We start from the raw sequence: 24,262 nt of genomic DNA, 5'->3' as shown, positions 1-24,262 counted from the left end.
TCTAAGTGCTGATATTAAAGGCATGAGCCACTACTGCCTGGCCCACTTTGAGTTTTGTAACCAGAAAATTGGAGAAAGGAGTAAAAAAAAACAAAACAAAACCCCTCAAATCATCACCATGAAATGCTAATTCAGTTCCATGTATATCCTAACTTTATCGAACTTTTAAATTTATTCCATAAATGTTTGTTGTGATGATCAAAAATACTGAGTAAAACAGCACTTGGGAGGCAGAGGCAGGCGGATGTGAGTTCGAGGCCAGCCTGGTCTACAAAGCCAAGGCTACTCAAGGAAATCTGTCTCGATGAAAAAAAAAAAAAAAATCAATCAATAAACTCAATAAAATTACAAAAAGATACTCACTAGTACGGGCTGGTTCTCCATTAAATGGACCTTGACCTTGACAGACCAAATGCTAAGGACACATGAGAGCGTACACTGCGTAAGATCAGGGGAACAAGTACTTATAAGCTAATTTACTCTTTTTGTTAATTTCACTGAGCTGTCAGGTCCACCTGGGAGGATGGGCCAACTGAGGACAGCACGGAGAAGACGATTTCCTGGTGGTTTTCAGGCAAACATGGGCTAAGCTTCGGGGGGGGGGGGGTGGTCACAGCGTGACACTGTCCCCTGGCGTGTCCTACAGGTTCCTGCCTCTGCAGGTTTCGCTGGGCGTTCGGGGGCGGAACCCGCCGACCTAGGTTCACCAGTGTACCCCGACCACTTTTCCGTGATGATTCCGTACTCCTTCCGGGGAGGCTAGGCGTGCGCACACGCCCCCTCGTTTCGGCGAAGAGTCGCGCCTACTCTCAGTACTCTGGAGTGGCCTCTCACGCGGCGGTGGCTCTAGAGTCGAGACGCGACGAGAATTTGGCTAATGGAGAGGCGGGAGCCGCGGCGCAGAGGACAGCTGAACCGTGGGATGCACGGGGACAGCGCCGGGCCACGCCGGAGGCCTTACCGCTGGTCCGCCCAGAGCTCCGCCCCCGCCATGGCTGCCCAGTGCGCACGCGCACGCGTCATCCCTGCGCCGCTGCAGGTTGCGCGGGGGCTGCGGGCCGGGGGGGCGTGGCCCCCGCGGGGGGCGTGGTCAGCGGCTCATTGTGCGCAGCGTAGCGCGGCGCCGCTGGCCGCCCGGGCCCGGGTTGGAAGTTGGTGCTGCCGCGGCCACCGCCTCCACCGCGGCTGCCTCCTCCTCCGCCGCCGCCGCCCTGCATCCCACTCGCTGCCTCGGCAGCGCGTTGCTTTTCCAAAATGGCTGCCGCTGCCGGGGCCGTGATAGCCTCAGCAGCCTCGGGGCAGGCGGAAGGGAAGAAGATCACCGAGCTGCGGGTCATCGACCTCAGGTCCGAGCTGAAGCGCCGCAACTTGGACATCAACGGGGTCAAGACGGTACTGGTCTCCCGGCTGAAGCAGGTGAGGCCCGGACGCTGTGCGTAGGGCAGCGTAGGCCGCGCCGTTTGGCTGCTGCGCTTCCGCGGACCGAGAGGACCGGGAGGACCGGGCGGCGCCTCTGCGTGCCGGGCGCGCGAGGCCCGAGCCTCCGCGGCGAGCCTGGCCTTCCAGCGGCCTCGCGAGCCGCCGCCGGTCGCGCCCCCCTGCCTCCCCCGGGACGTCCTCTCCGTCGACACCGCGGCCTGCCGAGGGCGGTGCTGCAGACCCTGGCGTCGCTGGGTACCCTGGCCTGTGGGCTGTGCGCCTCGCGTGCATCGCTCCGGCTCCGAGGCGATGGTTAGTTTGCTGACTTGGTCGAAGTTACCGTTTAATTGTGTCCAACCGTTCTTCACCCATGTTCGGAGAAATCGGTAGTGGTAGTTGATGAGTGGATGAGAAGGAAGGTTTATCTTTTTTTTTTTCTCCCCACTGGGCTTTTTAGCTGATTTATTTTTAATTTTTAATTTCTTATTGCATCAGCCTAATCATCCACGTTCTCAGCCCTGTTAAGCTTTAAGGTTTATTCCTGTGAAGCCTTGGAATCGGAGAGGGGAACAAGTGTACGCAATACACATTAGGAAAAACTCTTCTTTATTTAAGTAGCTACAAAGTTTCTTGTAATAGAACATATTTAGATTCTTGTTCAGTATATGTGACGTGTAACCATCGATTCATTGGAATTTCAAGTTCCATGACATTTTGTTACTTAATGACCCCTCCATCTGTGTAGTATAATAACTCGTTTGTGAAGTCGGTTTGTAAAATAACTGGCAGTTCTAATGTCTTGAGGCTTGAGGTTTGCTAATATATTTTCATTAAGTTTTTATAAAATAAGTTTAGATAGTTTGTGTAGCATATTAACTTCTCTTTCTAATGTAGGCTATTGAAGAGGAAGGAGGCGATCCAGATAATATTGAATTAACTGTTTCAACTGATACTCCAAACAAGAAACCAACCAAAGGCAAAGGTTGTTACGAGTTCTGAACATATTTTAAAATATATTTTGGTTATATAACTTGGCTCTGCTCTTGTACCACTTGCCCTGTTTATATAGTGCTACTCTTTGCTATTTCCCTCTGGCACTCTGCCTTCTTGGGTCAAGGAAGAAAAGTTACTGTTACCAGGCTCCGAGTAACTTGTAGCCTTTTAGATTCGGCTGAAGACGACTAGAAAGTGAGAACGTTGTTTATTGATTCTGGAGAAAGGTACAAAGTTAAGTTGCATACCTACCCGTCATAGTTGGAAGAACTGAAGTGTAAAATGCAGTTTGATCCAGGTCTACCTTGCCCCACAATTGGCAGAGTTGTGATGAAACCCCTATCAGACCTCTCCTTGGCTCTTTGCTGTTCTCTCTGGTATATTCAAGTTCTGTAACTTTTATATTTAATGTTTTATTTGACATACTGGGTTTTTTTGTATTTATTCCATTATGCAGTCTAATTATTTTCAGTGAAATTCAAAAAACCTCATCGCTCAGACGAAGGCAAAAACTCCACAATTAATTAGCTTTTAAAGAAGTTTTAAGCTATGGGGATACTAAAGTCATGCTTTAAATGTCATGCTTTAAAATTAGCTTAGGTGCATTTCCAGGGCAGAATGATTTGGTGTGAATAGCTAAGAGTAATTTTCAAATGAACATTATGATAATAAGTAGAAATTAGGTATTTTTAAAAACATCTGGTGAGTGTAATCTTACTTGAATAATTGTAAATCTCCCCTCTTATCAAGGTCTGTGGCAGAGGGTGGACAAATAGCTATTCAATGCTTGGTCTAGTTTCCAGGCAGAATAAGTCATGGACTTCTGTGACATTTTGTTACTGACATAAGCCTTTCATTGCTGCTGCACCTGAGGTACACACGATTGTAATGGGTATAAAATGCTTGAATAGGCCAGATGGTCAGGGCACACCTTTAATCCCAGCACTCGGAGGCTGAGGCAGGCGGAGCTCTGGGTTGAGGCAGCCTGGTCTACAGAGCTAGTTTCAGGACAGCCAGGGCTATACGGAGAAACCCTGTCTCCAAAACAAAGATAATTGAATAGATTAATTTTAGTAGAAGAGAATCTTCAATTTTGACCCTAAGCACTATGTCTCAGGACCTGGCCAGCTCACTATTTGAGATTTCTTGATTCAAGAGTTTCCAGTTTGTGCTGTTAGAAATTAAAAAGGGATAAAAAGCCTTCCTTGGGTCAGAAGTAATGGCCACATGGAGATAGAGTTTTAGAAGATTAACTAAATTGTCTTAAAGATCTATGGGCTTTTAAACTTGAAAGATACATTTGTATCACCTTGGAAGCTGTTGGTGAAGCAGGAGTTATTTCGTAGTGGGAAAAAATACATCAGGAATGAACATGTTTTGTTTAGTTTTCTGATTCACATCATTTATTTCGTGTATTGTGATTACTGACAAGCTATGTATTAATCATAGTCTCAAGTTAACTTAATGATTTTAGCATTGATAAGCCATTGATTTATTCAGTTCACATATGCTTTTGTTGTTTGATTTTGAAATTTTTGTTTTTTTTATATTTGTAGTTCTGGAAAAACATATATAGTATATCTCTATACATATATGTATGCTCAGTCTGGAGGTAAAACTCAGTGTGCCAGCTGTGGGTTCAATCCCTATTGCTCTCCTTCCACCTAAAATATGTTAAATCATTATGTTCAAACAGATTAGAGGAAAAGGAGTCTACAGTCTTTAAATAGAAAATGTTTCAAAAGCAGAGTTACAAGGACAAAAGTCCGTGATGTTGATTAAGTTGTAGTGTGTTCTGGTATTTGTAATAACGTGGCTAATATCAAACAGTTTGTATCCTGGATTAGTTCTCATTGTATTTACAGTCTCTTTCCTGGGAACTTTTTAATGAGTAACCTAGATGAAAGCTTCTCCCATTGAGAGGTACTATCATATTACTTGGGTGTGTGTTAAAGTGGTTAAACAGGTAGAGCTAATGCCTCCCTGCCTTGTTTCAGAGACACTGTATCTGATTTCTTTTAGATTTTCAACCTTTAAAATCACCTATACACATTAGCAAATTATGTATTTAGTCAGTACAGTTTTCGGAATTAAATATAATAACTTAACTGGTTCTGAATTGTTAGTGTATGCACTAATTGTTAGTGCATACAGGCTTTAAAAAAACTTAGGATTTTCCCCTATAGAAATAAGTATAATTTGGAATTTTGGTTTGGCCAAGCATCTAATATCTAATATTTTCATGAGAAAATAACACAAGATAATATTATGTGTTTATTTTGTAAAACTTTTTAAAATTATCAGATAGGATATCAGCTAGCACTGAGCACATTTTGCATAGTTGAGTCCCATGGTCGTTCTGCCCCACTACCTGCTTTAAATTATATAGTATGTTGAAATGTTAGTCACTAACAAAATTGTAGTGTGAGGTGGACTTTGAGCACAGGAGTGTCACAGGTGTTTCTCCCGTGCCTGCCAAACTGAAAGATCCATAATGTAAGGATCAGTGAAGGGCCCAGGATGTAATCCTTACACTTCTAAAGGCCTGAATGTGCCATTAGAGGTGTAATGTGCGCTCAGATGTTTATTGAATAAGTTTTGAAGGCTATCATCTTCGTAACTTTTCCTTTCTAAAATACTTCTTGCTGCTTGTTTTCCTTGTATATTTGTAGGAAACATTTACACCAGGCATTAATAGTCTTACCAGGTTATCTCAGGGTCATAGTGGTTTCTCCTTATATACTCACTGTGTGAAGTATACTTGAGACCACACAGCTCATGTCATTGTTCTTAAAGCTGCTTTGGAAAGCCTCCTGACGCTTGCTGGAAGATCACCTAGTGTGAGGGATTGTATGCCATTTTCATTTCACAGAGCTAGCTCATTTGTTTCAGCCATTAATCCCTGTACTGTTTATCACTAAGGTACCTTTGCACTCTCACCTATGTTATCAAGTATGGCATGTGGCTAATTGAATGCCTTTGTAGCACTTTACTGCCAGGACAGTCATCTTAGGTATTCTCTGTCCGTGCTGAAGACTTAAGAATTTATTTTCTTTTTATGAACTCATGTTTAAAAACAAAAACAAAAACCTGTTGATTGCATGGGAATTTCAGGAAAAAAAAAAACCCTTTAGTGTTGATGGCGTGAGGTTTTAATGAAAAGATTGAACAATGGCTTAGAGCTCATGTGGATTATTGATTTTTTTAATCAGCCATTCTTCTGATAGAATGAAAGGACCTCAGTGTTGTGCAGCTTCTGGAGTGAACTGCAAACCCGAGGCTGCACAGCCTCTGTGTCAGCCCTTCTACTCTGAAATAGTAGTTCAGTGTGTTCCAGTTCAGACAGGTGGGATGGTTTTCTTTTTTTATTAGATAATTTAAAAAAAAAAAAAAAATATATATATATGCAAAAATAGCTTTATAACCATACCACCTTAAATTTGTCATTATATTCAAGAATTTTTTTTACTTAAAAATTGTTAAAGATTTATAAAACATGAGGTTTTGCCTGCATGCCTGTATGTGTATCACGTGCATGGTTGAAGAAGTCAGAAGGTGTTGGATCTTTTGGGGCTTAGACTCTGGAGGTACAGATGGTTGTGAGCCACCATGTGGCTCTAGGAACCTAATTTAGTTCCTCTAGAAGAGCAAGTGCTCCCAGCAGGTGAGGCACCACTCTATGCCTGTTTTTTTCTTCTTTAACAACTGAAGTAAGTCCATATCACAGACCTGGTGCTTGTCAAAGGTAGCTAGAAACCAGCTCTGTTCAGTGTGGAGAATCTGAAAACAATCACTTTCCTCTCATAGTTTTCTCACTCTGGCCGTCTATGTAGTCTGTACTCTGCATTAAATGTCTGGACAGTTCTCACGTGCAGTTGGGGCTATACTGCTTTCTCTGGGTGACTGTACCAAAACCTTTCACATTATGTTTGATTCTCATAGGTATGCTGAAATGTAAGGAGAACTAAACAAACAAACAAACAAAGAAATAAAGTTTTAAAGTTTTTTGGATTTATTAATTTTATTTGTTTCATCTCTATGTGTGCCTGTGTACTACCTGTATGCCTGGTGTCCTTGGAGGCCAGAAGAGGCATTAGCTCTCCTGGAACTGGAGTTATGGATAGCTGTGAGTCACCCCTGGGTCCTCTGCAAGAGCAGCCAGTGCTCTTACTCACTGGACCAAATCTTCAGCCCTAGAACTGTTTTTAGTTGATTGGTATAAACTTTAGCCCAACAGGAACCCAATTAAGCTTTACTACTTTTTATTTTTACTTACATGTTTCATTGCACTAGGTTGTCAGTCTGGGCCTCACACATGCTGGCCCGGTGCTCTGCTACAGAACTATATACCCCTGACCCCTCACTGTCTTTAAACATCTTGTATGTTTATTCTAATTATCTTTAAAAGACAGGTTTAAGGGACTTTAAATACTTTGAGTATTGATTTGTTACGAATGTGAATTATATTTAAGACAAGACTTTCAAAAATTTTGTTCTATTAGTAAAATGTTAGTAGAAGCTAAAATATAGCTGGTTATGATGGTGTGCACCTGTAATCCCAACACTGGGGAGGGGCAGCAGTTTTAATTTTGAGACTAGCTTGGGCTATATAGGGAGCCTATCTCAAGAATAAAGTGAAATAAAGTAGCAGTAGCTAGAATTCATAATAGCAGTTACCACAAGGCAAGATTTCTTGTTAAAATATTCTAGTCTGGGGCTGTCAATATGTCTCAGTGGCAAAAGGTGCCTGCCACGCATAGCCTGAGTTCGAACTTTAAGGACCCATGTGATGGAAGGAGAAAACTGACTCCTGTTACACATGTGCCTGGCATGTGCCCATACACAAACATAGACAATAAAACATGATGGGAAAACATGTTCTTGGCTACTGCCTGGGTTTGGGAGGAGGTCCTGGATGGCAATGTCAGTGGTTGGTTGGAAACTGTATTTCTTCCCAACAGAAATTCTGTAACTAAGCTTTCTTCCCCTCCCTGCACTGGGGATTGGACCCAGGGCTCATGTCCGCTAGGCAAGAGCTATACCACTGAACTTTAACTCAGCTTTTATCTGTATTTCACCTGTGCTTTTTGGTAAAGTTACTTGGAGAGATTAAAGTCTACTTATTAAGTGGATTTTGTTTTGTAACCTTTTCTGAACTTAAAGAAGATTGTAAATCTTTATAATGACTAATTTACCTTTGGAGAAGAAAACCCATTTTGTAACCTAAAACCTTAATATGTATTTCTGAAATGTTTGAGTTCTGAAAACTGAAAAATGTTTTATGGTAAAAGCTAGCTCCTTATAATCTAGATTTATCCTATTTGATGTAGCCATTCATATATTTCAGTAAACAAATATTTCTTTCCTTTCTTTTTTGCGATAATTTCTCTGTGTAGCCCTGGTTGACCTGTAACTCACTCTTGTAGACCAGGCTGGCCTAGAACTCTGCCTGCCTCTGCCTCTCAAGTGCTGGGATTAAAGGTGTGCATCACCATACCCAGCTAGGTACAGATATTTCTAATGATTGTGGGAGGAGTTTAACTTGGTAGGTGGAATACAGAGTAGCCACTCTTGCAGAGCAAGTGTGCAGTTCGTAGGCATGACTGGCCTTGAGATTTCTGTTTTTGTTTTTGGAGACAGGGTTTCCTGTGTAGCTCTGTCCTGTCGCAGAACTCAACTCTGTAGGCCATTGATGTCCTCGAGCCTACAGAGATCAGCCTGCCTCTGCCTCTGCCTCTGCCTCTGCCTCTGCCTCTGCCTCCTAAACTGGGCTTAAAGTCGTGTGCCACCACTGGCAGCAGGCCTTTAGATTTTATTAAGTTGTCACTTACAGAACTGTTTCTGTTTTTGTCAACTTTGGCTTATGTGATTTTTCCTTAAATAGCATTTTGGTGAATCTCATATATTTCAAAGTATATATATTATATATATATAATATATATACTTCTACTATAGCTTAAGATGTGATATGTTAATTTTGCTTTCATTTTATGTTTTGCTTTTTTCCAGAGAATGTTTACTGGCCAAAGCATTAAAAAGTAATGTGCAGTTTTCATTACTTTGAGTTGGCCTTCATCCTGGTCATGCTACTTTTCTTTGGGCCAGTGTGTTTTTCTGTGGTACAAGCCAGATTCTCTGAAGGACAAAGGACGTAAAGTTGTCTGTAGGACCTTTGCTAGCACAGGGAGCAGACAGAAATGGTTGATAAAGCTGATAAAATTTACTAAATGTAGTATTGTCAGAATTTGATCGTTCTTGAAGTCCTCTCACATCTGTAACTACACAAAAAGATATAATTTATAGTATCAGTTATACTCTAGCCTTGTTGAAAGGATGAGGTTGCATATGACTCTTTTTGACTGCCGTGTCACCTCTTACCTTTGTCCCACTTGGGCCTCCTAGATGTCCAGACCTTGAATCTACTAGTGTCCAACCTACAACTTAGTATTATGATCAGTCGGGGGTGCAGGACGGGGGAACACCTGCTGGCTGTAGTGTCATGCCTGGGTCTCTGCGATGGTGCACAGGAAGCTTCAGAGGTTAGTTAGGCTGTGGGGAATTCATAGAGGAAACAGTTGCAGTGTAGTTTCAAATTCAGCATTAGTTAAGTACACCCAGAGTTACACATTATGAAAGTGGTCAGAAGCTAGTGAGTTTTCAGGTTTCTCATGCTGTGTACTGCAGTTACTGCCCAATCCTGTTCTGGTGGTTTTAAAGTTTGTAAGGAGAGAGTAACTGTAGTGCTTTCATGTAACATGACATCTGGAAACAGTGCAGAGCAACAGACCTGTGTACTCTCCCTTGCCTCCTCTTCACTGTGTCTTGGGACAAGTTAGTTAGCTGTTGGGAGTTCCACCTTCTATATTATCTACAGCAGGAGAAAGAACGGTTGAGCCCCTGGTCTGTTTTAGCTCCTCAGAGACCCTGACTGCTGGGGTGGAATTTGGCTTGGTTTAAATATGTTCTTTTCAGCCTCAGTGCTGTAGTCCGTGGAATGAGCTTCAGAGTAGCTGGGAGGTTGGGAAGCATGGTACGGGAGTGTAGAAGCCACGGTGTAAGGTCTGGACCGCAGGAAGCGTGTGAGCAGCAGCAGGGAGGATGTAGTTTCTTTGCTGAAGTGTAATCTGAGCTCCCTCTAAACCCCTCGAAGTGTGCCTAGAGTGTGGCTTGTTGCCATGCTGAGGCTAGTGTCTGTAAACCGTGTGGACTGACCATTCCCTAGAACAGTGCCTTGTTATGGGTCAAAAAAGTCAGACACCGGAATTGAGAGGTTAGCAGATGACTTTGCTGGTTTGGGACATGCTACTTGGGCTCTAAGCTCCTTTTCTCTTTTGTGGGAACCTGCCCTATGTACCTGAGCATGCCTGGTAAGAAGTTGTATTTTTTAAAAGTGCACTGTAAAATTGTAAGGTAGATTCTAATTACAAAGAGAAAAGCGATACTTGGGTGTGTATTTGTAGAGGGAAGGGTGTGAGGTTTTTAAAATCTTTTTCTCCAAAAGGTAGCATCCTTAAAATTAAAAAAGTTTATTATTTTATGTGTGTTTGCCTGCATGTATACAAATTTGCACATATGTTCTGATCCTGGTGCAGACAAGAAGAGGGCATCAGATCTCTTGGAACTGGAGTCACAGATGGTTGTGAGCTGCCACATGGGTGCTGAGAACTGAACCTGGGTCCTGTGCAAGAGCAGCCAGTGCTGTAAACTGCTGAGCCGTCTCTCAGCCCTTGTATATTTGCATTAAGAGATGCCCTTCTATAATGTAATGGAAAAATTTAGTGAACTCATTTGCATCCAGTTTTCAGAAAAGTAGCACCTTTGTCAGCTTTCTTCAATAGATTGATAGAGTCTAATGAACAAGGGCTATGAAGCAGTTGCCCTTGAAATCATTTCTATATTTATATTTAGACTTCAGGCTTCCCATAGGATTCTTTGATTGTTGTGTAAAATGCTAAAAAGTAAATGTGATAAAACTGATAATTTTAATTTTTAAACTACATTATAAATGTATGTTTTTCCTAAAATGTAACACCAGTATTCTAAATAGGAAGTTCAAACCAAGGATAGTAGTTCGTACATTGTATTCACAGCACTAGAAGGCTGAGGCAGTAGGATCACTGCCAGGGCAAGGTCAGCTTGAGCTACAGAGTGAGACATTCCTTCCTCTTTAAAAATATATTTATTTATTTTTTTCATAGGCATGAGCTGCTGCTTGAGTAAATGGGAAACACATGCTCAGTTTTGCTTCTTACGCTTGTAGGACCAGCATCTTGTTTGCTGTTATCACTCATTCACAGAGAGGGTTTTGAGAACATGTGAAGGACAGGAAATATGGGAAAGACTAACTTTCTAACATTTACACAAGCAACTAGGCTCTTTGGAGTCACTGAATCCTAAGCCTAGGCAGCAGCACTGTCAGTATTTGTTACAGGCAAAAGAAAAATGCAGTTCAGTTTGCCTCAAAAGGAAACATCCATTCATATTTCAAAAGAAATGGGAAAAAAGATTAAAATTTAAATACTAAAGTTTCAGTGGCTGTGATTTTTAAAGGTGGCATTTATGGTACATTACAGGTTTTTAGATAGTTTTTTGGGGGGTATCTTGAAGACAAGAAACTTAGCATTGAGTGTATGGGTGTTTTTCTTCCTGTAAAACTACAGTAGCACTTTTTTTTAAAGATTTATTAATTATGTATACAGTGTTCTGCCTGCATGTATCCCTGCACACCAGAAGAGGGCACCAGATCTCATTATAGATGGTTTTGAGCCACCATGCGGTTGATGGGGAATCGAACTCAGAACATCTGGAAGAGCAGTCAGTGCTCTTAACCTCTGAGCCATCTCTCCAGCCAGACAGTAGCACTTTTTAAATTCCACCAAATAATGTGGTTTTGAAAATGAGAGCTGAACAGGGAAATCTTACAGTCTGCCAGGACGCTGAGGATAGTCTCCTCAGTTCTCCTGGCTTGCATCAGCTAAGGATCGTGTTGAGCAGCAGCTGGCCCTAATGTTAAGTGCTCGGAGCAACTACTACTTGAGGCTCTGGAGAAAAGGGAGCAGTCAGCCAGCCCCTGTGCCAAACGACCTTTTTTCCTTCATGGGGAGGTGAGAGGTCCTGGAAACAGAGCTAGGCAGTTTGTATCAACTGGCATGTTGTAAAGGTGATAAGAGAGACTTTTTTCACATAGCCCAGGTTAGCTTCAGACTTGAGCAGTAACTTGAGCTCTTGATCCTCCTACTTCCATCTCCCAAATTGCTGGGATTACAGGTGTGTACCATCATGGCTGGCCAAATGTGAGATGTTTCAGGTAAAGCTGTTAAGAGGAGGATTAAGGATTTTATGTGCATTGAGTCTTGAATTTGGCTGTAGGTATCTGGTTACATATGTAGATTGTAAACTACTGTTGAAAGGCACTGCCGCTAACAGAGGTGGAGACAGAATGTATGTGTATGAAGAAAATGTACCACTGGCATTGGGTGAGTTGAGCTGATGGGTTCTGGGCAGCATGCATGTCTGTGAGGTGGCATGGCTTTGGTAAAGCTTTTTTTCCCCCTTTGGGATAGCTGTGTCTAGGTGGCTTTTAGTTTGAATTAGCTTTGTAGATGATTTTAGGAGTGGAGAGTGATACTGCAGAATAAGTGTTGGTTTTTTTTTCTCCTTAAAGTAATAAAATATTGGTTGTTAGCGCATTTTCCTTCTTTCGCAGGTAAAAAACAAGAAGCAGATGAGTTGAGTGGAGATGCTTCTGTGGAAGATGATGCTTTTGTCAAGGTAAAGTGTTAATCACTAGGTTAAGATGTTTACTCTGGGTACTGAATTCATAGATACTGACTTGAACAGTAGACATGGAAGTACATGGGTTAAAGAGACTTAAATATTGGCAGCCCCATGAGCTCTTCTTCTGAGTAAGGTGTATGCGAGGTAAATCTTCAGCCAAAAGAGACATGAAGAAAACTAGGGTGGGTGTGGTGATCACACCTTTAATCATAGCAGAGGCAGGCAAATCTCTGAGGCTAGCCTAAGCTACATAGATCCTTGGCTCAAAAAAACAAAAACAAAAAACAAAAAGCCAAAACCTAAAACTAATGAATGTGTTTGGCCATTCAAGTGGGAATCCGAGGCCTGGATAACAACCAGGATAATGATATGTTGGTTCCACTTGTGAAGGATGCTGTGATTTTTTTCAGTCTGTTCGTTGCATTAACTTATTGATATTGTAATATGTAGGGTACTTGAAAGCTGAAGAGGGAAAGTTGCTCATGTGTTAGTATCTAGTAAAGATCAAATTAAGAATTTGTTATACCCTTTAAAGATAAATACATCACAACTTTTGAACCAATTGAACCTCAAAAACAGAAATTAAGTAAGTAATTCTGATTGGGACAGTGGTAGTTCTATGTATTACAGGTACAGAAGGCGTTATTTTTAGTTGTAGCTGGGTTTGTTTGTTTGTAGTTGGGTATTTTATTTTGTTTCTTTCAGGGCTATTCATTGGGTCTTGAGGACTGTGGCATGTGCAGGAATTACAGATCACAGCTCTCTTTTAATTACATGCATTTTTATTCCCATTTGTTCTGTGTTCTGTGTATGGTTAGCTCACATTGTCACAGTTGTCTCTGGGTGTTTGTGTGTCCCACAGTGAAGTCCGCTTATGTCCACTTTCTCACCTGTAGCTCTTGCATCCCAATTCTGTGCCTCTCTGCTCTACACACACATCATACCATGCAAAGATAGATGCACTTAAAGCAGATGGTTTTACTGTCTGTTTGCCTGGGGAGCCACTATTGACTGCATCCTGTAGTCAGCTTTTGTTTGCGCCTTTAAGCACTCTTAAGTTCTGGTATGTATTATTTTTGTGGTATGTCTTTCATTGGGTCTGTTTCATGTTTTCTCTACACATTTACTAGTGTGTGATTGAGTAAAACTTGTAAGCTGGAAAACATTGCAACTTACCAAAAGAACTTTTAGTTTACTGATTTATTATTATTTTGTATGCATTGGTATTTTCCCTGCATGTATGTCTGTGTGAGGGTGTCAGATTTCCTGGAAGTGGAGTTATAGATAGTTGTGAGCTGCCATGTGGGTGCTGGGAATTGAACCCTGGTCCTCTAGAAGAACAGCCAGTGCTTTTCACTGCTGAGCCATCTCTCCAGCCCTCCCAGAACTTTTGGTCAGTCATTTGGAATGTTGGAGGAGACACATACTTCATTGGGTAGAGTAGTGAGATGTCCCAGCTGCTAGGAAGGATTACCTTTGTGTCAGCCTTAAAACAACCTGTGGTAATGTCTAGAAGAGAAAAAGGGATTTTTAGAAAACTCTGTGTGAATGTACCTTTAGTTCTTAAGATTTTTTCCTTCACTGTGAAAGTATATGTGATGTATTTGATAAAATAAGTGAATTTCTTTTCTTCTAGAATTTGTAAATTTTGGAAACTTTTAGAATAGTGATGGGTAAATAACACCTAATGCCTAGATACCTGGGCAGTACAGCAGTTGTTTCTGGGGGAAGTGAAGTCCAGGTTTGCTTCAGAATGGTGCAGTTCCTGCAGTGACTGCCTACATCTTTTTGCTTGTGTGCTTCTGCCATCATTAAATTACTTACACTGCTATGAGCGTCCAGCCCTGCCCTAGGGTCGCTGTGGTGGTGTTACTCACACCAGAGCACACACTGCATTGTAGGGCAGCATGGTCCTCTCTGTCCTCCTCTCTCACTAGACATTCTGCTGTCTCTTGAGTTCAGCTGTAAATGGCAAGTAGACTGGCTTTTCCTTTTTAGTCCAAAAACAACTTACTAAATCTTCTTGATTCACTGGAAGAATAAGGAAGGTGCTTCTGTGGCTGTCAGCCCTTCCTCCTACCAATAAACTGTAACTCTAAATTTGAAGGGGACACAGACCTTGTACAGAGCTAAGTCCACCCTGTGTCCCCCCTCATATTTAAATTGGCAGTGAGAAGTTTTAAAACAAATTTAAATGAACAATATGCATACTTTTCAAGAGAAGATTGATGCAGCAATTGGGAGTTCTTTACTATTAACTAGAAGTAAACTTCATATTTAAATATGCATATGACTTTTAGGGTTTTTGATGTTAAATCAGACTGGCACACGGAGAATGGAGAATCAGTTCACTTCTTAGCAGCCATGCCTTCTGGACAGCTCTTAGACCGTGGCTTGGTAACTCTTAAATAACTGAGCTTAAAGTACGTCTCTAGCAGTTCAGCTTGTTATTTTCAGTGTGAACTTTGAGATTCAGTCATGGCTCATTGGCTTTGGTACAGACTACCTGTTTAAAAGACAGTTTATATGACAGGTAAAAACGCTTGCACTTTGACTCTGGGAATATCATGAAATACAATCAAATCTGCAGCATGTAAAGTTGTAAATTTCCAAAAGTGTTTGGTGGATAACCCACACCACTTTATCTCTAGTTGTACCAAATTTTCTTACCATTAAAAGGACTGTGAATTGGAGAATCAAGAGACACATGAACAAGATGGAAATGACGAGCTAAAGGACTTGGAAGAATTTGGTGAAAATGAAGAAGAAATTGTGCATTCCCAGGAGTTGCTTTCTACAGAAGAGAACAAGAAAACTCATGAATTTATAGAGACAGAAGCAATAGAAGATAGAGAAAAAGAGGACATCGAAAGTCAGGTCTTTAGCCAGTTTTGTTAAAACATGACACAGATAAATTAAGGTTTACTAATATAAAGTATTTTTTTTTTCTAGTTGGATTTAGAGGTCTCAGAACTTAAAAAGTTATTTATAAATTACCCAGAATCCTATTACTTAAGGCTCTTAAATTTTTTTGCTTATTTTACATATATATTTACATAGCTGTTGCCATGCCATAAATTACTATTGATTCTATATTCTGCTTTTATATATAACATGCTATAGTGACTTTATAATTAGGCTACTTTCTGTGTATGTAATAGCCTCTTTCCAACCCTGGCGTATTTAAGATTTGGGTGTTTTGTTTTGTTTTGCCTTTTCCATGTCATTAGAAGCGAGTGTTCCTATTTCACTCTGACCTTGCCAGGATTGCCTGGTGGTAGGTCCCGCACCCCCTTTGGCTGCTTCAGTAAGATAAAAAGTTATATCTCTTTATTATGGAGGGTAAGAAAATTAAAGTTGAATTGTAAAGCAATTTTGAGATATTTGCTTTAAAATAGTATTTATCTTGTTTTGTAGTATGTTAGATCTTAGGAAACCATTGAATTATAGGGAATGAGGACTGTCAGTTTTCATAAAATGCTTGCCTCCTGCCTACCCTGGTAAATGAGGGGCTCAAGAATTTTCTGTAGTAGCATGTAGTAGAAATTTCATGTAGTAGCATGACTGATTTTTTTTTTTTTTAATGTTGTCATAGAGAGTGTAGCCTGAATTCCTGGTTTGGTGGCCACAGTTATAACCAGGTTTGAATGTCAAAGCATTCTCATTGTTTCCAGATGTTTTGTAAAGCAAAGCTATTGTATACCTTTTACTTAGGAAATTGAAGCTCAAGAAGGTGAAGATGATACCTTTCTAACAGCCCAAGTAAGTTTGCACTTAGTCCTGTGAGTATAACATTGTGGGTGGAAGGGCTTGGAAAAAAGTCTTATTTTTACTTTGTAATTCTTTAATTAATAAAACTGCCTTAAATTTAATCCTGAACTTCAAATGTGATACCTATAAACTGTTAGTAGCTGAAGATTTTTGGTGCCACACAAATGATTAGGAACTGAGGTCCCTATTTTTAGAGTTAGTAAGTTCAGCCTTTGTGTAAAATTGAGATTTCTCAGAAAGTAGACTTTTGGAAAGTCAATAATCTTGATTCTTTTACCAATTTGGTATAAATAACTTAAAGTATGATATTCTTTTCAATGCCTTATTTAATTTTTTTTTTATTAATTTAACATTGCTAAGGTAAACTTCAGTGAGAGTGAGAAATTCTCTTGTTGACATTGTTGTTAGGAAATGATAGCACATGAATTTGGCGATGTCTCGGCCCATGTTATGCATAGTGTACGTTTGAAAGTGTGATTTCCTAATGTTGTAAACAACTCAATTTCTGCATTGTTAAAAACCGTCTTCTGTCTTTTCATCTATTCACAGCCAAATAGAAATACTATGCCATTGACCAGATTGCTAGATTTAGGAAAAATGGTGACTGAGTCTGTCATTCAATAGTGTCCACTAGAAGAATAGCTACAGGAGCACATGTTCATACTACAGAGCTGGAGCTGGAGAGTTGGCTCCCTGGTTAAGAGCATTTACTGCTTGCAGAGGAGCCAGGTTTAGATCACAGCACCCATGAGGTGGCTCACAACCATGTCACTCCAGTCTTAGGGGATTAGACATCTTCTGACCTCTACTTGCCATCAGACACGCACATCATGCACAGACATACATGTAGGCAAATGGACTTTTTTTTTGTGGCTCTCTGTCCTTTTCCATGGTGGTCCTCACAGGAACAATGAGGTGAGCTGTGGCTCCTTGTTTATCTCAGTGGAAGAGGACTGACATTTCTGGAAACAGTGTTTCTGGTTGCATGTAATACTCAGGAAGGGGCCATTTGGTCATTGAGAGGCAGCAGTCCTGGCCCTCTTCTGTCTGTGCACATTCATTTCTGTGTGATAGATGAGGGAGATCAACCTTCAGATAAGGGGAGTACTCATTTTCAGAAAACTGGAATTGAATTTCATATTTTCGGCAACTAGCTTTTTTACTTCATTAGTAGGATGATTCCACATTAAAGATTATGAGCTGCATGGCAGGGCTGTATCTTCCCTCCTTGTTTACACCACAGGCTGCTTTATTACAACATGTTCAGCAGGTGGAAGTAAAGCATCTAATGAAATGGTTATCTTTTTAAAGTTGAAACAAATCTTTTGTTGTTTTGGTTTGGTTTGGTTTTTTGAGACAGGGTTCTCTGTGTGGCCAAGCTTTGTAGACTAGGCTGGCCTTGAACTCATAGAAATCTGCCTGCCTCTGCCTCTGCCTCTGCCGCCTCCCATGTGCTGGTATTAATGGTGTGAGTTACCATGCCCAGCTATAGAAGGCTACATCTTTAGAGAGATTTTAAGTAAAATGTTTTAGCTCAGAATTATGGAGCTTCTAACTCTGGAAGTTGGATGGTAAAACAGGTACATCACAGCCAGAAGGATTCCAGGTACAAGGCTTAGGCAGAGCTCCGAAACTAGACCCTGTCTAAAAATTTAGACCCTGTCTAAAAATCCTAAGAAAATATAATGTCCCTTATTTTCCTTTTTGTTAGTAATGTATATGCAAACCATTTGGAGACATACAAATTTATACAGATTCTCCTGTGAGGTGATGCTTCTAAACAATTTTCATGAATATATATTGTGTGTTAGGGTATAAGATATAACTATTACCCAAATTCTATAGCTCTCTCAGCCTGTCTTACTTCCTCTGTCTCTATTTACAATGTACTTTCTGCAGTATTGAAAAGCAAATCCATTTTCCATGACAAAGTTCATAAGTAGCTTTAAAGAAATTTCTAATATGAAAGTGATTATGTCACTGAGTAATGAAGTTAATTACTGTTCAGATATCCACTCAGCTGTGGATATTTTGTCTTTGCAGGTCTTGTTTGAGTTCAGACCTACCCTTTGTGATTGATTGACGTGTCTGTTAACACCTTTTAATCTGTAGGCTTGCTCTCTGCTTTAGTTTCTCCTAGTTTTACTTGTTGAGAACTTTGGTTATCTCCTAGAGCAAGGGTTGCAAAGTCTTCCTTAAAGAGCCAGATAATAAATATTTTAGCTGTTGTGGGCTATATGGTGTGTGTCACAGCTACTCAGCTGTACCACTGTAGCTTGAAAGTAGTTAGAGACAGTGTAAAAATGAATGGGCCTGGGTGTGTTTCTACAAAAATAGTTTCCCCATCCCTGCAGTGGAGCCTCCAAAGTCTAGATTTTGATGGTTACATTCCATGCTGTCTTTAAACATAATATGCTTACTATGGTTACTTGAAGTTGCTATGTTGGCAGTAGCCTGCTGGGCTTACATGAGAGACAAGTCAAGGATGGCATGAGAGACAAGTGCTTCACTGGTAGGATTGCTACCCTTGTGCTGGTTTTGTCTTTTTGTATGGATCTTAAATGATGAATTTCAAAGTGGTCATAGCATTAACTGGAATATTTCTAGAAGAATTAACCCTTTATTTATGTACTATCTGATTACCCAGTAGTGCCATTTATTTATTTATAATTTTTATATTTATTTATTTTATTAATTACACTTTATTCACGTTGTATCCCCTCATAAGCCCCTCTCTACTCCCCTCCCGATCCTACCCTCCCACCCCTTTCTTCACATATGTCCCTCCCCAAGTGTACTGATAGGGGAGGTCCTCCCCTCCTTCCTTCTGATCTTAGTCTATCAGATCTCATCAGGAGTGGCTGCATTGTCATCTTCTGTGGCCTGGTAAGGCTGCTCCCCCCTCAGGGGGAGGTGATCAAAGAGCAGGCCAATCAGATTATGTCAGAGGCAGTCCCTCTTCCCATTACTATGTAACCCACTTGGACACTAAACTGCCATGGGCTACATCTGTGCAGGGGTTCTAAGTTATCTCCATACATGGTTCTTGGAGTATGAGTCTCTGGGAAGACCCCTGTGTTCAAATTTCTGGTTCTGTTGCTCTCCTGTGGAGTTCCTGTCTTCTCTAGACAGTAGTGTCATTTATAAAGGAAAACCAGGATATGTGTGTCAATTTTTTTTTTCTCCTTTTATTCACCAGTTTCCAAAATAATGGAAAATAATTTACCAGGACCTTCAACAGTACTAATGAAATGAGCTTTTGATTTTCTTTGCTTTCTGTACTTTTATTTTGTGGGTTTAGTATATTTAATGTAGGTCAGTCTGTTATTATTCTTGGAGTTGAGAGTGTTCTCACATGCTAGTGAGCATTTTAGCTGTCTTTATTTTTGGTGTATATAAAGGTGCTCTAGTTTCTTTCTGCTAGACCTACATGGAGCCGTTGCTTCCTGTTATTGGTAAATGCTGTGTCAGGCAGCAGTCAGGGTAATGAGTGTTCACTGCTCCTGAGTTGTTCATTATTTCTAGGCCCTTTCTATAAATAGTTCATAGGGATACTTCAAGCTACCCATTTCCTCTAGCTCAGAGCACATTATTTTTTTAAAGACTTATTTATTTATTTATTTATTTATATTATGTATACAATGTTCTGTCTGCATGTACACATGTACACCTGCACACCAGAAGAGGGCATCAGCTCTCATCATAGATGGCTGTGAGCACCATGTGGTTGCTGGGAATTGAACTTAGGACCTTTGGAAGAACAGCCAGTGCTCTTAACCTCTGAGCCATCTCTCCAGCCCTCACAACACATTATTAAGTACAGTAGTCTTAAAGTAACATACCACCACCAAGGACTTAAGTATTCCCTAGTTAGTTATAGCTTTTTTTTTTTTTTTTTTTTTTTTTTTTTTAGGTAGGATTTTTCTGTGTAGCCCTGGCTGTCCTTGACTTGCTTTGTAGACCAGGCTGGCTTCAGACTCACAGAGATCCACCTGCCTCTGCCTCCCGATTGCTGGGATCGAAGGTGTGCGCCACTAAGCCTGGCCTAGTTAAAGCATATTCTCACTAAGATGAACATGTTACTGTATTGAAGATCATTTCTGCCTGCTAGGAGTGGAGCACCAACTAAAACATTTTGGTTGATTTGTTTTATCTATTTTTAAGTATTGGTTTAAAAAATTTAATCTGTAACTTTTGAAGAATCTACAGTTATCTGTTTATTTGTCTGTCTGTCTATCTATATTTAGGTTTTTCGAGACAGGGTTTTTCTGTGTAGCCTTGGCTGTCCTGGACTCACTCTGTAGACCAGGCTGGCCTCAAACTCACAGAGATCTACCTGCCTCCATGCCCAGCTTGAGTCTGCAGTTATTTTAATCTCATTCTATATGTATTTCAAATATGTTTTTTGATTTCACATCAAAGATGTTAAATGAGATATTCAAAAGTGTCTATGTAGTTCCCTGACATTCCTTTATGAGTAATTTTTTAAAAAAAAAAATCATTCTTGATTTGGGCTGGAAAGATGTCTCGGTAGTTAACACTCGCTGTTCTTTGAGAGGTCCTGAGTTCAATTCACAACACCCACATGGCAGCTCACAACCTTCTATAACTTCAGTTTAACGGTAGTCCATGAAATCCCATGCCCTCTTCTGGTGTGCAGATATACATGCAGATAAAATACCTGTATACGTAAAGTACATTAAAAAAAAGCCTTGACCTAGTCTATTTCTTTAAAAATACGCAAATAAGAATGTTTGTGTAAGGGTAGCTCTGGGTAAACTCAGTCCTTTGCTTTTGTCTTGACGTTTAAGTCTCGGGATAGAAGTTACTTCCTGTTCTGTTCTACTTATAGTACTGTGACTTTGAGAAGATTCTCTCTTCCTTTTTCTTTTCTTTTTTGGTTTTTCGAGACAGGGTTTCTCTGTAGCCTTGACTGACCTGGACTTACTTTGTAGACCAGGATGGCCTCATAGAATTGCTGCCTGCCTCTGCCTCCCTGAGTTCCTGAGTGCTGGGATTAAAGGCGTGCGCCGCCATGCCCAGCTGGGGATACAGCACAGTTGGTAGAGTGCTTGACTACTATGTACAAACTTTTGGGTTTGACTCCAGTACCATATTTCAGAACAAACCCTTTCTTGCTAGACTGGTGTGTTATTCTAGATCTTAGCATGAACATGTGTAATTAGTGTTTTTGTAGTTGTTTGACTAATTTGAAAAATGTCATTAATTTGAGAATTTCCTGAACATTTCTTTCTAGAATGTTGTTAGGACTTTAAATCTTATACATTTCTTACCTCAAGAAGCTAGGTATAATGGTACACAGATTTAATCCCAGCACTTGGGATGCAGACACACGAGGATCTCGGTGAGTTGGAGACCAACCTTGTTGATATAGCAAGTGCCTGGCCAGCCAGGGCTACATAGTGAGATCCTGTCTCACGGAATAAAAGAGCGAGAGAGACGGCTTAGTGTTCAGATTGCTTTTGCAGAGTATCTGGGTTTGATTCACATGGTAACTCACATCTGTAACTTTAGTTTCAGGGGATCTAGTACTCTTTATGGCCTCCTCAGACACCAGGCATATATTCAGTGGATGCAGGCAAACTACTTGTACCCCTAAAATATAAATGAATACATCTTTAAAAAGAACAATGAGAAGAGCCCCTGTAGTACCATATAATTCTGCCATGTCTATTCCCTTTTGTGAGTACCTGTGTTTACAGCACTTTTCTAGTCTTAGTGCCTTTTTTGGGGGTGGGAAGTGGAAGTTGGGGAGACATGAGAGATTGAGTACTTTTGTTTTGTTTTGTTTTTCAAGACAGGGTTTCTCTGTGTAGCCCTTTCTATGCTGAACTTGCTTTGTAGACCATGCTGTTCTCGAACTCACAGAGATCCACTTGCCTCTGCCTCCCGGAGTGCTGGGACTAAAGGTGTGCGCCACTAGGCCTGGTGTGGGTACTTTGCAAAGCTATACGTACTCCTGTTCTCTTCATAAAGTTAGTGCCCCTTCAATCTAGTGGTTGCTCTATATCTATTTTTATCCTTGAGACATTTTATATCACGTGTGAGTTTACTAAATAAAGTCTAGATGGATGACATTTCAGTGTAAACTGTTTTAGTGGTAAAGATTGCCTAATTACCTACATCTTATGCTCAGTCGCATATTCTTTAAAAATTTGTTAACTATATCTAAAATATAGTTATTTTATTGTGTGTGTGTAGATCAGAGAACAGCTTCTAGGAGTGCTTTGTCTTCTCCCATGTGAGCCTGGGGGTCAAGCTCAGCTCGTCGGGTTTGCCAGTGAGCCCTTACCTGCTGAGCCATCTCACTGGCTCATTTAGTTATTTGTTTGTCTATATTACATCATATTCTTTTCACTAAGTCGCTCCATACTGTTGGGTTTTCTTTGTTCTATTGAATTTACCACAGTATTGAAGTTACGCTGTTTAGAAAGATTAGTATCGCACAATGTATTTGTTTATTCAGTGACTTTATTTTAGCAGCTACTTAGTGCTTATTGTGGGCTTATGTATTTAACACATGCCAGCTTGTTGCTGTTACCCATAAAACTTTTTTTTTTTTACTTGGGCCAATTTGTTTTCCACACTGTTGAGTGTGTTTTCAGCTAGATTTCAGGCAGTTACATACGATGATTTTGAAGGCTGACTCAGTCAGGCTGAACTTACTTTCTACTTACCATGCAGACACATGTATATTACACGCTCACCTAAAGCATGACAGGAAAATGTGGCTGACTGAAGGGTGCATGTGAGTCTTGACTTTGACGTCTTGCTGTCCCTAGAGTGCGTGGAGAGAGGCATTTTATGCTAAGTCCCTCAGCACTTGACTAGGGTTGTAGGCCTTACTACGGGACACACCGCTCTAGCACCTGCTTTCTAGAGAATGCGGTTCATTTTCATGCATGAAATGCTCTTATTCAGAATAGTCCCCGAACTGACTAATTGAAAGATTGTTTTCAATGGGGAGGTTATTTTCAAATACATTGCATATTTGTATACAGGTGTCATAGGTATGGACATTGTCCTGTCCCTTCTTGTACTTCTTGGTTTGTCTTTATATTTTAAGGAGTTTGAAGCGTGTTTAGACCCAGTTTAACCCTAATAGTGCTATTAGTAGAATGAGCATGAGCTTATATATGTGGTCATTCACTAACCTGCAACTCTATTCTCATCAGCATTGGTTCCTAAGAATTGTGTCAGGGCCCTCTGTCCTGTGTGCCTTGGAGTTATATGCTGAGTTAAACACTGTGTGGGAGCACTTGGCTTATAACATCCTTCAGTAGACATACTGAACTAAGAAAAATGCCTAGGGACCTGGAGAGAAGGCCCAGTGGTGAAGAGCATGGACTGCTCTTACAGAGGACTGGAGTGCTGGAGCTAATGCCTCCCAAGGGTCTCTACAGTCATGTTTGCATGTGCACATGTGAGTACATGCGCACGCACATGTACAGTAAAGAGTAAAGTTTAAATGAGAAAGAGGTCATCGAATGTAGTGTTAGTACACAGACTGATAGGATTTATATTGCTGTTGGTTTATATTACAAGCCTGAGTCCCGAGTTCAGATCTCTAGCACCCATGTAAAAGCCTAATGTAATTCATACCTGGAACTCTGGAGTGGTGAGGTAGGGATGACAGGGTGGGACAGTCAGATCCCTGTAGTTCTCTGACTAGCCAGTTTAGCTAACTGTGCTCCAGGTTCAGTGAGAGACAAGTACCATTGATCTTTGGCCTCTGTGTTCACATGTACCAACACACTCTTGTGGGTGTGCACACGTGTACACACACACACACACACACACACACCACCATTATGGTTGTCATCCTTGGTAAAAATTTTAATTTTGACTTGCATTGAAAGTTTTGCTTGAAGTCTTCTTTCACTGCTAGGCAGGAGGACTTGGTCAAGTCTTTCCTGGACCTGCAGACCAGAATCAGCTGGACACGTTAAGTGGTGCGCATTCTCCGTCCGTTTCAGACCTGCAGGATGAGACGCTGTGGGAATGGTGTCGGCAGCCTGTTGGAACAAGTGCTTCCAGGGTTCTGTTATACTTCAGTGGGGTGTTGGAGACGCAGTACTTTAAGGCTTTGCTTATGGGAGCTTTTCCAGCTCACCAGAACCAGTTAACTGTCTACGCAGCTTGTATTAAGAGTTGTGTGACTGAGGTGTTCCTGGGAAACTCATCTTTTGAGACTGCTGTGCTTTCTTCCTTTTCTGTGGCTTATGTTGGGAGAGTTTATCTTGGTGGAACTACCTTAGTAATCTGCAGTTTTTTCTTTATA

General features: G+C 40.8%; 1 protein-coding gene across 9 annotated transcripts in view; it reads left to right on the top strand.

Annotated features, from left to right (window-relative positions):
* The first annotated feature begins 1,062 nt into the window (after window positions 1-1,062).
* Window positions 1,063-24,262, top strand: part of Sltm (SAFB like transcription modulator) — a 45,576-nt gene continuing 22,376 nt past the window's right edge. For 3 of the 9 annotated variants that reach the window (XM_021626607.2, XM_021626604.2, XM_021626603.2), the window contains exons 1-5: window positions 1,111-1,416; window positions 2,314-2,401; window positions 12,119-12,183; window positions 14,869-15,066; window positions 15,904-15,951. In XM_021626607.2, coding sequence (XP_021482282.1) covers window positions 1,255-1,416; window positions 2,314-2,401; window positions 12,119-12,183; window positions 14,869-15,066; window positions 15,904-15,951 — 561 coding nt within the window. In that variant the 5' untranslated portion in view covers window positions 1,111-1,254. Of the gene's footprint in view, window positions 1,417-2,313; window positions 2,402-12,118; window positions 12,184-14,868; window positions 15,067-15,903; window positions 15,952-24,262 lie in introns of all 9 variants that reach the window. The other 6 variants (XM_060384818.1, XM_060384816.1, XM_021626609.2 and 3 more) reach the window with 3 other exon arrangements.

Source organism: Meriones unguiculatus, chromosome 6 (assembly GCF_030254825.1).
Source record: "Meriones unguiculatus strain TT.TT164.6M chromosome 6, Bangor_MerUng_6.1, whole genome shotgun sequence".
Classification (NCBI taxonomy): Eukaryota; Metazoa; Chordata; class Mammalia; order Rodentia; family Muridae; genus Meriones; species Meriones unguiculatus.
The sequence above is the reverse complement of the archived record's forward strand: the minus strand, read 5'-3'. Positions and strand labels throughout refer to the sequence as shown.